This window comes from Suricata suricatta, chromosome 8 (assembly GCF_006229205.1).
Source record: "Suricata suricatta isolate VVHF042 chromosome 8, meerkat_22Aug2017_6uvM2_HiC, whole genome shotgun sequence".
Lineage (NCBI taxonomy): Eukaryota > Metazoa > Chordata > Mammalia > Carnivora > Herpestidae > Suricata > Suricata suricatta.
In genome coordinates this window covers 37,775,587-37,792,831 of record NC_043707.1, presented here as the reverse complement: position 1 = coordinate 37,792,831, position 17,245 = coordinate 37,775,587, and the positions used below count along the sequence as shown (strand labels likewise).

Genomic DNA, 17,245 nt, shown 5'->3' with positions numbered 1-17,245 from the left:
GAGCAGGAGCAGGGCTGTCCCTGCACGTGCCACCGTGGGAGGGGCTGTCCCCGTGGGTGCCGCCTTGGGGGGGGGGCTGTCCCTGCAGGTGCTGCTGTGGGGGTGGGGGGGAGGGGGCTGTCCAGCCTGCAGGTGCCACTGTGGGGGAAGGCTGTCCCTACAGGTGCCACGGCAGGGTGGCTGCCCGGCCTGCAGGTGTTGCCGTGGGGTGGGGGAGGGGGCTGGCCCACCTGCATCCCCAGCACCTGCCAGGGCTCTCCAGTCCTCCTCCCCTCCCCCACGACCCCCTTGGCCACTGCCCTCACCTAAGCAACACGTCGGGTACCAAGGGGGCTGGGGCAGGTTGGCTCCACTCAGCCCTGTGCCCTGCGTCCCACCCAGGTAGACACAGCGGATGGATACATGAAAGGAAAGCAAACCCATCATGTGTTCTCCCCTCCCTTGTCATTTACTTGCTTTAAAATATGTGTGCTGCAGAGGGCACGGAATAGGAAAGCGGGAAGAAGCACCCTGTGCACTGACAAGCGGCCCACGCCTGACACTCCAGCCGCCACTCCCCCACATCCCAGAAGCAGTATCCAGACCAGCGGGGCAGCACAGGTATGGTCAGGGTCTCCCACACGCCTAGGACAAGGCCTTCATCCCCTCATGCACGAGGACCACGTCCCCAGAACACTCACACCTGGCTCCTGTCAACCAAGTGCAACAATTATGCCCGATTTTACCAGGCAATCACCCAGCAAAAACATTAAGTCAGGAAGGACCTCGAGTCCCACCACAGCTCCTCCAGGGGTCCCTGCTGCCCCATCTTCCAAAGCACCCTCCCTGTTTCCCAGGCAGCCTGTGAACCCTGAGAGAACCATGAAGCTATCCTAATTCATACTACAGTGTAAATGACTTCTGGAGGCATTCTTTACCCCAGAAGGCTTGTACTTTCTAAAGACCTTTTAAAAGAGCCCAGAGGGGGCTTTGAAGTTCAGGTGGGAGGTGGGGCATTCCCACTGGGAACCCACAGGAAAACCAAGTCAAGAAGCTAGTGTCCGCCCAAAACCAATGTAATTAAGTCATTATTCCTCATACAGGGCCGCCTATCACAGGCCAGGTGCTGCTGTTGGGATTTGGTTCTTCCCTCATAGAAGTGCAGTTTTCTGCCATTAAGAACAACCAAACGGTAGAGCTAACTGGAAGTTCAACACAAGGCACGCCAGCTGTGTGGGACATTATAGGCACTCATGCCCCGGGGAGGGCGGTGGGGGAGAGGCTGGTGGCATAGGACTGTGGGACCTGCCCCACCTGCTGCCATCGCCTGGACGCAAAACCGGCTGCTCCCTCACTTCCTTTCACTGAGGCCCACAAACGAGGCTCCTTCCAGGGAATGTAAAGGCCTTTAAAGGCACTGCAGCTCTCCACACGCGAGCTTCCTTTGCGCCCAGTGACTTGCTGCAGCGTGAGCTCAGATGTGGATGCCCCGGGTCCCCTCAGCTGCAATCCTGCCCCTCAGAGGGAAGGAGGAAAAGAGAGAGAAAAGACAAACAGGCAGAGCGCCAGCAGTCTGGAGAGCCTGGGAGGTCCGTGTGCCCCGCAAGGAGGACACAGAGCTGGGAGGGCAGCTTTCCCAGTGCGCTGTGTGACCTCGAGTAAATCCTGTCACCTCTCTGTGCCTCCACCGGGGACTGCTGAAGGCTCCTTCAAGCAGCTGTTTAGAGATACCTTGATGGGACTTCCAAAAGGAAAGACAACAGGTGGATGGCATGCATAGTCTCTCCTCCTCCCCTCCATGACAGTAAAATCACAGCCTAAGTGGAGGTGAGTCTGCACGGTGAGGACCACGGGCGAGCCTCAGGAGACTCCATGGGTCTCTGGAAAATGAGCAGCAAGCCACCCTGAGGGTGCGTGGGAAGCAGGCCCCTGGGTCCAGGGAGGAACCCCCAGGCAGAGACCCTGGGGCCCGGGACCCCACACCCCACTCGGGAAGTGTGCAGAGGTGAACTTCCTCTCTTACACCTTCCAGCCTGGAATCCCGAAGCCCAGGGAGCAACGCGGCGCATCGCCAAAATCCCACCACACGTGTTCAACAGTCATCGCGCCGGGTGTGCAGCGCCTTCGTCCCAGCCCCACGCACGCGTGCGCACGTATGAATTACACACGTGTAACACATACACGCACCATGCACATATATGACACACATAGTGGTTACACAACACATATGCGCATAACACAGGCACAGCACGCACAGGTAAAATATACACACATAACGCATTCACATGCATATGCACACACACAGACACGCATATATATGCGTGCACACACAGATCTGTGCACACACAGATCTATACATGTAACACACAGGCGGATACAACTTGACACACAGGAGGGTGAAGCAAATCTTGGAAACTATGTAACTTCATTTTAGATACTTGGGTATGTCCCTCCTAAAAGGTGCGGCCATAGAGTCTGACGTGGGGCTGGGGCCGGTGACGTGCCCTTTGGAGCCCCGGCTCCGGGTGTGTCTCAGAGGCCCTGCAGCACAGGGGTTCCAAGCAGGAAGGGGGGGTACACGCGAGACCCCAAAGCCACCTCCTTGGAAAGAGCAGCCGGGTGCCTGTTCCATGGGGCCAAGGGCATCTCATCCCGGCACCGGCCACGTTCCATGGAGTGAAGCCACATTGGGAGGCGTCGGGTGGAATGGGGCCATTATTTCTGGATGGCGCCCCTTCCCTCCCCCTCAGTATTCCAGGAAAGCTTCCTGCAGCCCCTTCCTGTTCCCTGTTCCCACGCGAATGAACTGTCTGGCTTGCAGGATGATCAAGGGCAGGGGGTCAGAGGAATCTTCACAACAACACTGTGGGAACAGCCTTTCCAGAAAGCTCTGCAGCCAGAATCCTCCCCAGAAATGCCTGACGCGGCCCCAGGGACCATCCCCACTCTGCCCCTGTGGCCATGCTCTCTCCAGGCTGTAAATGACATTCACTGTCTTCTGACCATGATTTTCCGGCACGAGGGGTGAAATGCAGACTTGAGGCTTAGAAGAGGACATTCTGGGCCAGGGAGGTGGCATGTCCAGAGATGTTCTGGAACTGAGTGCCCGCTGCTCACAAGCCCACGTGCCTGGGACCCAGCACAGACGGAGTCGCCCCCTCCACCCCCCACTCCCCTTTGCTCGCCTGAGGACGTGGGCTACGCTGGTCCCTGAAAGGGTTTCTGGGGCAGCTGCCCACGCTGGTCCCAAACACCCCACGGGAAGAGGGGCCGCTTCCCCTGTGGTGCCAGGTGGGCGTTCCTGGGCCTCTACCCAGGGCGACTGTCCCTTATCCCCCCGTCCCCTCTGGCCGAGTGGGAGCCATGGTATGTGGAGACCTGTGGCGTCCAGGACAGGGGCTGATGTGCCCTCCCCCGGGCCAACCACAAGCCCCCTTTCAGGGCTGCAGTGCCTGACAGGGCCAGTCGGCCCCAGCCACAAGGCAAGGAAACTGAGGCCTGGAGAGGACAAGGAGCATGCCCAGGGGCACCAGACCTTCAGTGGCAAGGAAAGGAGAGAAATGTGCAGTTTCAATCATTTATTGAGCACTTCCTGAATACCAGCCCCCATACAGAGAACACAGCTGAGGAAAAGGCAGGCTTTGTCATGAAGGTTTCAATCTAACAGGAAAGACTGGTGAAAAGTCTGGGAAAGTAACAGCATGAGCTATGAAGGGCTGACAAGGGCTGTGCAGACAAGGGCGCTCCTAGGCCAACCCTGAGAAGGAGTCCAGGAAGGCTTCCTGAAGGAGAGGCCCTCTGAGCCCACCCAGATGAGAAGGGCTGAACACAGAGGACACCGTGGGCTGTCGCAAGCTAAGCCCCCCAGTTCCCCAGGCGCCCTCTCTGGACCCGTGGTGGATTCTGGTTTACACTGTCTCTTCTTTGCATGGCTGCCTTCCCAGGTATCCATTTATTCAGCCCGAGAGTCACCTCTGCTTTTAGTGTCTGCCGTCACCTCCTCTGTTTCTGTTTCACCATGTTGTCTTTATCCCTGTTATTGTCACTGCATGGCTGTCACTCCCTCTCCTTCTGACCTCCCCAGCCACACAGCGAAGCGGCTTCCATAGGCTCCCTTGAAAATTCACACCCCCCCGGAGCCTCGGAGAGCAGCTCTGCTTACAACCAGGACATCTGCAGATACAGGTAACAGTGAGGTCTTCCTGGAGGAGGCTGTGCCCTAATGCAATGGATGTTGTCCTGGTGGGAGGAGGACCTGGACACATGGCTCCTAGGGCAGAGGGCTGGTGACAGCCACGTGACAGGCTGGGGCAGAGGCCGCGTTGGAACCCCCAGGAGGACAGGAGGAAGTGCCCCTCGAAGCTCGGAACTTGGGCTCCCAGCCTCAGCTGGGCGCAGGAAATTCCCACTGCTCGCAGTGGCCCAGGCTGCCATAGGTCAGAGACACACAGCTCGGTGACTCCTAATATAATCTTACTTTCCAGGGAAGCAATAATTCTCCCTCTGAAGACCAAGTGTGCAACTCTCGAGTTTTGATACGGGAAGCTTTAAATGTCACTGAGTTCTAGACATTGCATAATTCTTTACTATGACAATCTTTTTTGAGAAAGGACGCGAAAGCATATTATTGGTTTCCAAAATCGAGCGGAGGGTGGCTTCCTCCTTTTTCTTCTGGTTCTCTCTTTATTAATGACAAGAAAGCAACTTTATTGGGTTATGGTCAAAGAATATGGCTTTTGAGTAAGAAAAAGATGTAAGGTCATTGGGGGCGCACTCAGCTGTAAAATTCTGATTTATGCATGCCTTTCCAGCATCCCATAAGCTGCCTGATCACACACTACAGGGTCCCAGAGAGAATATGCCACAGGGAAAACACGAGCCATGCCCGGGGCCCTGACCAGCCACGGCCCTGCTGCCTCGTGCAGCGGGGTGAAGGGCAGTGCACAGGCCCAGGGTGGCACAGCCAGGAGATCCTGTGCCTCCCAATGTGCTCATGGAGCTGGCCTGGACCCGGAATAGAACCTGTCACATAGCTGGTGTCCAATAAACATCTGTCGAATAAGCAAGTAAGTGAATAAAAGCGTTTTGGAGAACTGTCACCACAAATCAGTGGATGCTCCTAAGCCCCGTGATTCTATCTCTTAAAATATATCCTAAGGAAGCAATGAGAGGTATCAAAGAGATATCTCTACTAGAATGTTCTCTGCGGTGTTTAAACAAATTTTTAATCCAACTAGCAGCAAGAAATTGCTTGAATCAATTTAGAAACATTCACATAATAGAATACTCTGCACTGTTAAATCATGTTTTCAGTAATACTTAGTGGTCACAGAAATGATTATGGGGGCCCCTGAGGGGCTCAGCTGGTTAAGCGTCTGACTTCGGCTCAAGTCATGATCTCACATTCGTGGGTTCGAGCCCCGCGTCGGGCTCTGTGCTGACAGCTCAGAGTGTGGAGCCTGCTTCAGTTTCTGCATGTATGTCTCTCTCTCTTACGCTCCCCCCTTCCCCACTTGCACTCTATTTCTCTCTCTCTCTCTCAGAAATAAACACACAAAAAAGCAGGAGTCAAAATTACATACAATTAAGGGAATGAAAACACAAGCACAGACTAGGAGAAAATATTCGCAAAACACACATCCATTAAGGACTTGTGTCCAAAATGCTCAAGACAACCTTTAAGCTCAACAAGGAAGCAGCCCAGTTAGAAAGCAGGCGAAGCCGTGGTCAGAGACTACACATGTAGGGGGCAGACGCACACTCGGGAAACGTGGGGCAGAACGGCAAGGAGATGCCGCCTCACACCTGTCACACGGGCCACAGCCCACGACATGTCACTGCCGGATGCTGGCGGGCTGGGGAGTGGCAGGAACGCAGAATGATGCAGCCATGTCAAAAGGGACTCTGGGTCTTACAACACAGCAGGTCCCACCGTGCTGTCTGGCAGTCACACTCCGAGACGAGAGCGTGCGTGCACACAGACCCGCACAGGGGTGTCCACAGCGGTGTCACCCATCATTGTGGGGAGCGGGTGGCAGCCGGGTGGCCCTTGGGTGGTCCAGCAGGCAACGGGATGTCACTCAGCCCTGAAAAGAAGTGAGCCGTGGAGCCAGGAGGATGCGGAGGAGCCTTCGATGTGTGTCCCTGCATGCAGGAAGCCAGTTTGCAGGGCCTGCCCCTGTGCAGTCCCAGCCGGGGGGCATCTGGGCGAGGCAGGACCCGGAGGGGGCAGGGGGACGTCATGGATTTTCAGGGCAGTGAATCTCTTCTGTATTTACCATAATGTGTCATCACATGAGGGTCCAAACCCAGAGAACGTGTCTAAGCCACAGACTTGAGTAGACAATGACGTATCGTGTGGTTCAAGGACGCGCCAAAATGCAGGACCGGTAATGATGGGGGAGGGGAGGGGAAGGGCAAAGAAGAGCTCTGTACTTTCTGCTCAATTTTTCCGTAGACCTAAGACTTCTCTGGAAAAGTCGTCTGTCACTTTTCATAATGGCACATAGTAGGTTTACACCCTTACAACCTGTGTGGGAGGAAGAGAGGGAAGCACAGGGAAACCCGGCTCAACGAAACACGTCAAACGCCGAAAGCCAAGGCGCCCCTGTCTCTTTACCCTCTTCTGGACTTTCTCAATTTCCCCAAATTGTGTGGATTCAACCTTTTTTTTTTTTCCCTGTTTCGTAATTTCTGAAAGCTTTAAACCTTCTTTTACTTTATTATTTTTTAAAATCCATCTTTTTTTTTATAATTTTGTTTATTTATTTTGAGAGAAAGAGCATGTGCAAGCAGAAGAGGAGCAGAGAGAGAGGGAGAGAGAGAATCCAAAGCAGGCTCCAGGCTCCGAGCCGTCAGCACAAAGCCCAACGCGGAGCTCGAACTCACAAACTGTGAGATCATGACCTGAGTGAGGTCAGATATTTAACCAACAGACCACCCAGGTGCCCCGATACCTCCTTTTAAAACATGCTTTAGGGGCACCTGGGTGACTTAGTCGGTTGAATATACAGCTTCGGCTCAGGTCATGATCTCACAGTTCGTGAGTCCAAGCCCCACTTCGGGCTCTGTGCTGACAGCTTGGAGCCTGGAGCCTGCTTCGGATTCTGTGTCTCCCTCTCTCTCTGCCCCTCCCCTGCTCATGCTGTCTCTCTCTCTCAAAAATAAATAAAACATTTAAAAAATCCTTCAAATGTTCCTCATTCCCTCATCGGCCACATTGCAGCACATTCTACCAGGTGTGCGAGCAGCTGTCCTTCATTGGCTTCCAGCTTGCAGTTCTCCTCATGGAGACCCAGGTCTGGACAGGTCCACACAACCCAGCTGGCCAGCATGAACACACCTGCCATGTTCCTGAGCGAGCAGGGGGCCTGCACGGCACCGAGCCTGGGGAGCAGTGCCAATGGGAGCCCTTCCATCCCTGGTTTACGAACACATCTTCCATGTGACCACACAGGGGCGGAGCGGGGAGGGGTGCACACCTGAGTTCACATGTAACTCACAAGCACATAGGAAGTGTGATGTACATACACACGTGAGAAAAAAGGGGGAAGAGTTCATCTAGAGCTCTACGGGCAGTGGATTTGTTACTGATTCTAGTTGAAAAAAATCACTCAAAGGGGCACCGGGGTGGCTCAGTGAGTTAAACATCTGACTTCAGCTCAAGTCATGATCTCACAGTTTGTGAGTTCAAGCCCCACATCAGGCTCTGTGCAGACAGCTCAGAGCCTGGAGTCTGCTTTGGTTTCTGTGTCTCCCTCCCTGCCTCCCTCCTGCTCACGCTCGCGCTCTCTCTCTCAAAAATGAATAAGCATTAAAAACAATTTTTGGGGGGAGGGCACCTGGGTGGCTCAGTCAGTTAAGCATATGACTTCAGTTCAGGTCATGATCTTGCAGTTCATGAGTTCGAGCCCCACACTGGGCTCTGTGCTGACAGTTCGGAGCCTGGAGCCTGCTTAGGAGGCTGTGTCTCCCTCTCTCTGCTCCTCCCCCACTTGTGCTGTCTCTCTGTCTCTTAAAAATGAATAAACGTTAAAAAATGTCTAAAAAAACTTTTTTAAATCATTCTGGAAATGAGTGTCCCTGGGCACATCATTGTCCGGGTCAGTCACATGCAGGGGACAAGAATGGAGGATGGGGGCAGGGGGCCCAGAGAGCAGGAGTCGCTGAGGCAGCAGGAAGGAGAAGCTGGCTCAGTGAAGAGTTGGCATGGGTGCTTCCGGCAGGAGGATGCGGAGTAATCTTAGGTGCACGTTACTGGTGAAGGAAGCCAGGCCACACCCTGGGTGATCCCAGCCATGCAGCACTCTGGGAGAGGCAGGACCAGGGACACAGTAAGAGATTAGGGGTTCAGAAGGAGAGCAGGAGGGGTGACTAGGTGGAGCACGAGGGATTTTTAGGGCAACAGCACTAGTCGACGTGACACTTTAACGACAGATGTGTGACATCATGTATCTGTCAGAAGCAGCACCTCTCCTCAGGTGCTGTGCATGCCCCACTGACACCGTGTGGTCAACAGGGCGCCATGCGCACGCGGCGGGCATGCAGGAACTTGGTGGCCCTCAAACTACTCCCATAAAGTAATGCCTGTCAATTAAAAAGGAATGGGGCACCTGGGTGGCTCAGTCGGTTGAGCGTTTGACTTCGGCTCAGGTCAGGATCTCAGAGTCCGTGGGTTCAAGCCCCGTGTTGGGCTCAGAGCCTGGACCCTGTCTTTGGATTCTGTGTCTCCCTCTCTCCCTGCCCCTCCCCTGCTTGTGCTCTGTCTCTCTCCATCTCTCAAAAACAATAAATTTAAAAAAAATTAAAAAGGAATACCACTTAAAACAATAAAAAATGAAACGAGTAAATCTAACAAAACATAGGAAGGATCTGTATAGTGAAAATAAAAGGGGCACCTGGTGGCTCAGTCAGTTGAGCGTCCAACTCTTGATTTCAGCTCACATCATGGTCCCAGGGTCATGAGATCAAGCCTCACGTGGAGCTCTGCCCCCAGTGTGGAGCCTGCTTGGGATTCTCTCTCTGCCCCTCTCCCCACCTGCATGCATCCTCTCTGGCTCTAAAATAAAAAAAAAATTAATAAAAGTTTTTCTTTCATTGACATTAGAAATCAAAGATCTAGATGAATGGAGAGCTATTCTGGAAGATTAGGTGCAAGATAACTGGAAGATTTGAAATTGTTGTCTATTCTCCTTAAACTGGGTTATGTACCAATGTGAGCCCATTCGAAATCCCAAGAGGAGTTTTTGGTCCTTGTCACCAGGATCACACTAAAACACACCTGAAAAGGCAGAAGAGCCAAACTAGATAAACCAATTTTGAAAAACAACAATGCGGGCAGGCTCGTACTACCCAACTTCAAACTTCTTGTAAAGACAGAATGATCCAGGGGCACCTGGGGGGCTCAGTCAGTTGAGTGTCCGACTTTGGCTCAGGTCATGATCTCACAGTTGGGGAGTTTGAACCCCGTGTCGGGCTCTGTGCTGACAGCTCAGAGCCTGGAGCCTGCTTCTGATTCTGTGTCTCCCTTTCTCTCTGTCCCTTCCCCACTTGAACTCTCTCTCTCTCTCTCAAAAATGAATAACACATTAAGGGGAAAAAAAAAGACAGGATGATCCAGAGAGAGTGGTGTCCCCTGGCACAGCCAGCCGGCTGATGAGCCCAAATTCAGCGCCGAACTCTTCGCACAGACGTAAACACAAAAGTACAACTCATTAAAACAAATACCTTGAAAAACCGGACTTCAGAAGCCGGAACCTCTACTCTGTGAAGGACACCAGCGGGAAAGCAGGCAGACAGGCCACAGATGGAGTGGAAGGGGGTCTCCGCAAACCGGGACCCGATGCAGGGCTTGCGTCCACCCACAAGGGTAGGAGTTGAATGCACAGAGAATCTCCAAGCCCAGTGCTAAGAGAAGAGCCTAGCAAGAAAACGGACAAGAGCGATGAACAGGCACTTCAGCAAGGAGACAGGCCAAAGGCAAGCAGGGGTGTGGGAAGAGGCCTGGTGTCACTGGTCATCAGGAAATGCAAAAGAAAGCGGCCGGAAGGGCCACCACGCACCTGTTAGAATGGCTGATGACATCAGGCGCAGGCTGCTCGAGGGCCGGCACCAGTGGGAGTGCGGGAGGGCGGGGCTTGGTGGCTCCTTGCAAAGCCCAGCACGCACCAACCACACGACGCAGATACGGACCCAAGCGAAACAACACTGTAAGACAAACATCTAGAGTGGCTTTAGCGGTCATTGCCAGACACCAGAAATGATGCCAATTCCCTCAACCCGCCACAGGATGAACACGCTGCGCTCTGTCTACACGGCGGAATGCAGTTCAGCGAAATAAAGGGAACCCAGGCCGCACACAGAACCGCGAGGCATTTCAGAGGCACTGCGCTAAGCTGAGGAACCCAGACACAAAAAGTCTCATGCTCAGCAGGACTGCACTGATGGTACCTTCCAGAAAACACAGGGCTGCAGATGCTCCAGTGGTGCCAGGGGTTATGGGTGGGGGACGGTCTGACCAGAACAGGCAGGAGGAACTGGGGGCGGGGGGTGGGGGTGGACGCAGCACGACGGACGTGGGCCTCAGTCATGGAGGCAGAAGCACCACAGTCAGGGCTCATGCACTTGCATGCCACACAGCACGAGTTTTGGGGCATTTAAATTCAAAGAGGATTTTAACAGGCGAGCAGAGTGGGCTTAGCTGTGCTGCCATGGAGCATCCCCTCGAGTGGCCCATCAGTGGGGACAGGCCAGGCTGGGGACAGCGTGCCCACGCACAGCTCAGCCTGGGTGCCCACATCGCCCAAAATGTGTAAAAATCTCCTGAGAAGTCTCAGACAATGGAACCAACAGAGGTGGGCTCTGGGTGGAAGGGTGGTGGGGGTGAGAGACTTCTAATTTGCACACCCTTGACTTTGTGCCACACACACACATCACTTTCCTGGACTGCCAGACCTGCATGGGCATCCATTATGGCGTCCCACTCTGAGAAGCTGTCCTATCCCCGGCCCTGACACAGGGCCTTAACTGACATGTGCTGTCATGGACCCTTGCATCCCTGGGCATGGCAGCAGCCACCATCCGTCCGGGGACAGCATGCTGAATGGTGGCCCGTGGCCCAGCAGCCACCTTGAACCCGGCTCCTCTAAGTGCCAGGCAGCAGGTAGTGTGATTCTACATGACTCTGGCCCCCACATGGGACCCTGGGCATTCGATGAAGCAGTCCACCTGCCCGGGCCTCTGTGCGCACGGGAGTGGCACCAGTCACTGGCAAGTACGTGCTGAGTTTCCAAACTGAGCAACAAGACATCCCACAGCCCAGGGTCCGCCCGCTGCCCTCAGGACCTGCTATGTTAGCAGGGTGCTGCATATTGCCATGGACATCTGCCACAGACAGCTCCCAGGAGAACCGGCCCTTCTGAGCTGTGTCCGCTCGTTCCAAAAGCAAAACACAGCATGACTTGTTAGTTTGTACTGAAGACCAAGGAGCAAGCCCGGCCACTGGGACAGAGTCACCAACGCTGACCTGACATTCAGGGAGGGTGCCGGGCCACCCAGCAGGAAGAAACGCCCGGTGCGGCAGGGAGGCATCGATATCCACGAGTCAACAAAACAATGGTCAAAGAAGCCAGTGTCGGCAGGACGTGGGAATTCAGCGCAAGGCACGCGAATTCAGGAAACCACAGACTCCTCACCCGGTCCTGTGGCAGCAAACCGGACACGTGGCCTGAGAGCTGTAACGACACTCGGACATGCTGCCCCCTGAGCGCGGCCCTGATTTCGAGCATGCGCTTTTCTCTTTTAAGTCCTTTCCTTGACACAAAGGTGTTTATGAAGGAAAAGAAAAAGAAACTGAAAACTATCACACACAAAACAATGCAAAGAAAGCAAAAACCACACTGGCCACGTGATCTTATGGCCACAGATGCCGGAACAGTGCTACTGAGAAGAGCACGGAACATGAACACACTCGATGCCACTGAAATGGACACTGGGGGGCTCAGGTGGTTAAGCGTCTGACTTTGGCTCAGGTCATGATCTCACAGTTCCTGAGTTCGAGCCCCACGTCGGGCTCTCTGCTGACAGTTCAGAGCCTGGACCCTGCTTTGGATTCTGTGTCTCCCTATCTCTCTGCCCCTCCCCTGCTCACGCTCTGTCTCTCTCTCTCATAAGTAAACATTAAAAATGTTTTTAATATTAAAAAAATAATAATAAATAAAAATAAAATGGTCAACATAGTGAACTTTATGTAAGTTATATACATTTTACCACAATAAAAAAATGCTAAGAAGAAAAGTCAAACCCAAATGCACATATGCTACAAGGACATGTGGACAGTGACACACGTCGATTGTGATGGGCATATCTTCACGGAGGGAACTCTTGCTTATGGCATCTAAAATCCATCCTGAAAAGGACCGATGACCCTTCTTCCATGCTCTTCTGAAAGATCGCGTCTTGGAGAAACTTTGGGGCCGTGTTTTCAGTGCCTAAGGACCATCTGATGGACCCTCTCAGGTCTGGACCTTAGAACAACAACCTTCTTAAACGGCCACGTGAAGGAGCCACACCCCAAGGCCCAGCTGCTGGGCTCTGCTGACCAGGGCAGCACCCCGAGAGCTGGGCCATTCCCACTGCTCTGTCCAGGGGGGCCGCTACACCCTCCAGGGCCCGCAGACACACTTCCTGCTTGTCACACGACTTGAGAACACTCTCCCACCCCGGTTTCCGCCCACTGTCCATTCACGGTGGCCTCCGAGGGGCTCTGCCCCTCCCCTGGGCCACGGGCAAAGAGCCTTCCTGCTTCCAACTTAACAAACACTCGCTGGGCGAGCCAGCAGGTTGGAGGCGAGACTGCTGTGGGACTTGATGACGCCCTAGGCCGGGGTCTCAGGTCTGTTTGTCACCAGGGACAGGCTCCCTAGTAATGTGCACCACGCGTAAAAGCGCACGGTGTCAGAGGACCGAGATCCGCTGGGTCGCTGCTACCAGCAGGGCCATGTAAAGCTGCCACCATCCCTGAAAAAGCGGGATTGCATCTCCCTGTGGCACAGCTGCTGGGTTCCTAACCCCAGGACTTTAGACTGTGAGCTTATTTGGAGACAGGGTCTTTGCAGATGTAATCATTACAATGAGGTCACCGGGGTGGGCCCTCACGAAAAGTGACGTGTCCCCATGGGAAGCGAGAAGGCCATGTGAGGATGGAGGCACGGTGAGGATGGGAGCAGCACAGGCTGACGGCAAACCAGCAGGCACTGGGGGAGGGGTCCAGTGCAGGCCAAGACTGCGTGTGGCTGCCTGGTCCGTGGGGCTTCGTCTCGGCAGCCCCGCAGGCTGATGTGGCATCTACAGTGACCCTGACCTAGCGAGGACTGTGATCATTTAGCAGGAAAGCACTCCATCTCCGCCCCCAACGGTGACAGGCCACGCCGCCTCTCCCAGACCCCAGTCCTCACTGGTCACCCCCTCGGGCAAGGATGCTCAGAGAACCTTCCCAAACCCCTGCCCTCTGCCAGCCGCCCCCCACGCTCCGGACTCACAGCCCCCAGACGACTCACGCTGGCGCCCCTCTCCCACCCCGCCGGCCTACTCCCACTGTCCCCTGTGGCCAGGCAGCACTGCCTTTCACTGGGATCCAGACCCAATCCTCTTTCCCCACCTCTACCTCCGCCCCACTGGCCAGCTCAGCCCTGAGCACTGCGCCACAAGTGATGGCCTGAGCCAGTCATGCTGTGCCCCTCACGCCCCTCCGCTACCCCTGGACACTCAACCGGCTCCAGCCATCGCCACATGTCCCTGGCTGAGGACCTCGCTCCGTCTGGCTCTGATGCCCCTCAGCCACATCCCTGGGACACATCGCTGGGCCGGCATCCCTTGTGAGCAACCGCAGTAAGTGGCCGCCGTCCTGAAGGTGGGGCTTGGAGGCAGGGGACGCCGTGGGGAGGAGGCGCGACCCCTGTGGGTGGGCCAGGCGGCCACATCTCGCACCTGCAGCACCTCACCACAGCTGTGACCTCAAGAGGAAGCCAAGTGGTTGAGGGCCACAGGGCCATTTGCATCCATCGGCGGAGAACAGCCTTCCAAATAAAAACTGCCAAGCCGGGCTAGGGCAGACCCTTGGCCAAACTCTGCCAGCGGGCGCCTGAGCCCCCGTGACAAGGCCATGGCCACCCCCCCACCAACCCATAGGCCGCCACCCAACAACGCCATTTGGAATTTCTGTAATCCTATTTCCAAAAACCGAACTAAACAAGCAATGCCACACATGGGAGAAAGTCCACATACAAATGTGTCGGTGTGTGGCATCATTTTTAAGTTTATAGAAAACTGGAAACTCAACTGTCTCGTAGTGAGGGAAACTTGAGAAAACTTCAGTGCGTCTTCTTAACCGGGTCACACACCCAGCTGAGAGAGGTCTCGAAGAGTGCAAGTCCGTGAAATAAAATGGCATCTGTAACACGACTGGATGGGCGGCAAGTGGGGGACCACATACGACCGCTACCCCTTCTTTCTACTTGTGAACCTTTCAAACTTTCCTTAAAAGGTACGCACACTTCGGGCGCCTGAGGGCTCAGTCGGTTAAGCATCTGACTCTTGATCTCAGCTCAGGTCATGATCTCACAGTTCGTGGGTTCGAGCCCCACGTCAGGCTCTGTGCTGACAGCTCAGAGCCTGGAGCCTACTTCCGATTCTGTGTCTCCCAGTCTCTCTGCCCCTCCCCTGCTCACTTGTGCTCTCTCCCTCTCTCTCCCTTTCTCTCTCCCTCTCAAAAATAAACAATTAAAAAAAAAGTTTTTAAAAATGTATGCATTATTAAAAAATGTTTTTCAACAGGTTTTTCTGTTGTTGTTTTAAGTTTGTTTATTTATTTTGAGAGAGAGAAAGGGTGCAGGTGAGACAGGAGCAGAGAGGAGAGAGAATCCCAAGCAGGCTCCATGCTGTCAGCACAGAGGCTGACTCGGGGCCCGAACCCATGAACTGTGAGATCATGACCCGAGCTGAGATCAAGAGTCAGATGCTTAAATGACTGAGCCACCCAGGCACCCCTAACAGATTGCTTTAAAGGAAAGAAGTGCATTCCTTCAGGTCAGGGCCATGGGTCCACGGGAGGCCCTGGTCAAAAGCAAAACACTGCTGGACGGGGACTCAGAGAGGCCTGAGAGCAAACCAGGGCTTCCTTGGGTCGTGAGCTCACAGTTCATGAGTTCGAGCCCTGCATGGAGCTCTGCACTGACACTGCAAAGCCTGCCTTGGATTTATCTCCCTCTCTCTCTATCCCTCCCTGGTTTGCTCACACTCTCTCTCTCGCGCACACACTCTCTCTCTCTCTCTCTCAAAAAATAAACACTTAAAAAAAAATACAAAAAAGAACCGACCTGAGCCTGACCCCAGGGTTCCAATCCCATGGGACCAGGGCTGGGACAGTTAGGTTGTGGGCAAGGGGCCCAGAAGAGGATCCTTGGGTGCCCCCCAGAGAAGGCTCAGGGTGGGGAGCCATAGGGAGGGAGGGAGGAACCCACCATGGACAGACAGGTCGCCAAGGGGTCCAAGGACCCCGTCACGCTCAGGGCCCGCTGTCCCACAGATGAACAGGAAGAGGTGAGGGGCAGCGTTCATGCAGGAATAAGCCTGGGGCTGCAGGGGTCCCTGCTCAGAAGGGAGGCGGGGGTCCGCAAGCACTGCCCCACGCTGCATGGGTCTGAGGGGGGCTTTCCTCTGTGGGCATCCAACCCCTCTCAGAGGTGCGACTGCTGCAGAACCCAGTCTCCAATGCCCCACGTCACGTGCACTTTCATCCCAAAAGTCAGCGGCACTCATAACTACACCTGGTCCCTGTCTCAGTCCCCTAGTTGAAAACTGTCATAGGGCCCTGAAGAGGCGGCTGGGTGGCTCAGTCAGTTGAGTGTCCAACTTCAGCTCAGGTCATGATCTTGTGGTTCGTGGGTTCAAGCCCCACATTGGGTTTGAGCCCCACTCGCATTTTGTCTATCTCTGTCTCTCAAAAATAAATACATGTAAAAGAAAAGAAAAGAAACCTGTCACTGGGCCCATAGGCCATCTTCCTAGTCGGCTCTCCCTAAAGCTCTGTGCCGGGTAAATCTTGAACCACTCGGGGGTTGCGGGGGCAGGGAGGTGGCGGCTGGACGACAGCACAAGAACAAATCATGCGAGGCAGTCGCCCAGGGCTTGGCCCTGCAAGAGCCACAGGACACTCTGCCGAGCTCGGGTACCGCAGAGCGCCAGGGTGTGAGCGGCTGCTGGCCCGCACACCTTCGAGGGCACACCTGTGAAGGGACACCTGCAGAGAGGGACACCTGCGGGACGCACCTGGAGGATGCACCTGCGAAGGGACACCTGTGGAAGGACACCTGCGGGACACAGCTGCAGGGCGCACCTGGAGGGCCCCAGGCGGTACAGCACTCACCTTCTCCAGCCGCTCGAAGTGCTCCCGCAGGAACCTCATGGGCCTGTCGGGCTTGGCGATGCACAGGTGCACGATGCAGTCCTTGAGGACCTGCTGCACACCATGCTTCTGGACGTACAGCTCACACCCCTTCAGGCTCTCATCCTCCTCCACCGGGCAGGATGACGGGGATGCCATGGTGGCCTCGCTTCTAGCCTCCTGGGGAGGAAAACGCAGACCGTTAGACATGAGCTTCTTATGGGCACCTGGGGGCATTGTCGTCAAAGCCTACAACGCCATGATGGGCTGACGTGCCCCAGCCTGTCACAGATCTGCCCTTGTCAGGGGCTGCATGAGTCTCAACACAGCGGCCACGAAGCCTCACCTTGGAGATCTCTGCGTGCATGGAGGGTCCCCCGGTTCTGCAGATGAGCAGACCCGCGGCTCCGAGAGACCTGCAGGTGCGGGGCGGGTCGAAGCCCAGGGTGCCCACCCCTCCCTGCCTCATAGAGACAGCTGTGTCAACCAGGGAAACGAAGGTGCTGCGACGCGGTCGCAGGGGCCTGCTTTGCGGAAACAGGAACAGAACAAGGAAAACAGTTGAAGCCCATCTGAGGGGCTTTCTGGAAGGATGGAACACGGCGAACAATGGCAGGGCCGTGGGTTCTCAGCCCGGTGCTAGGGGCTAAGTCACAATGAAGGGCCAGGACCTGGGGCCGTGCAGCCCCCGCCGCGGATATCCCAGTAAGGTACCGAGGCCGCTCCCCCTCCCCCTCCTCAGACCCCGCGCGCTCCTCCCCCCCCACCTCTGCGCCCTCTGCCCCTTCTCCAAGCCCTGTGCCCCACCCCCCACCCCCCACCCCC

At 55.1% G+C, this 17,245-nt stretch overlaps 1 protein-coding gene across 1 annotated transcript in view; it reads right to left on the bottom strand.

Moving 5' to 3' along the window:
* Positions 1-16,600, bottom strand: part of PRKAR1B (protein kinase cAMP-dependent type I regulatory subunit beta) — an 89,851-nt gene extending 73,251 nt beyond the window's left edge. Inside the window, exons 1-2 of the mRNA XM_029945768.1 lie at positions 16,403-16,600; positions 15,498-15,624 (exon numbers count right to left, since the gene is read on the bottom strand). Coding sequence (XP_029801628.1) covers positions 15,498-15,624; positions 16,403-16,579 — 304 coding nt within the window. The 5' untranslated portion in view covers positions 16,580-16,600. The remainder of the gene's footprint in view (positions 1-15,497; positions 15,625-16,402) is intronic.
* Between the last annotated feature and the right edge of the window lie 645 nt (positions 16,601-17,245).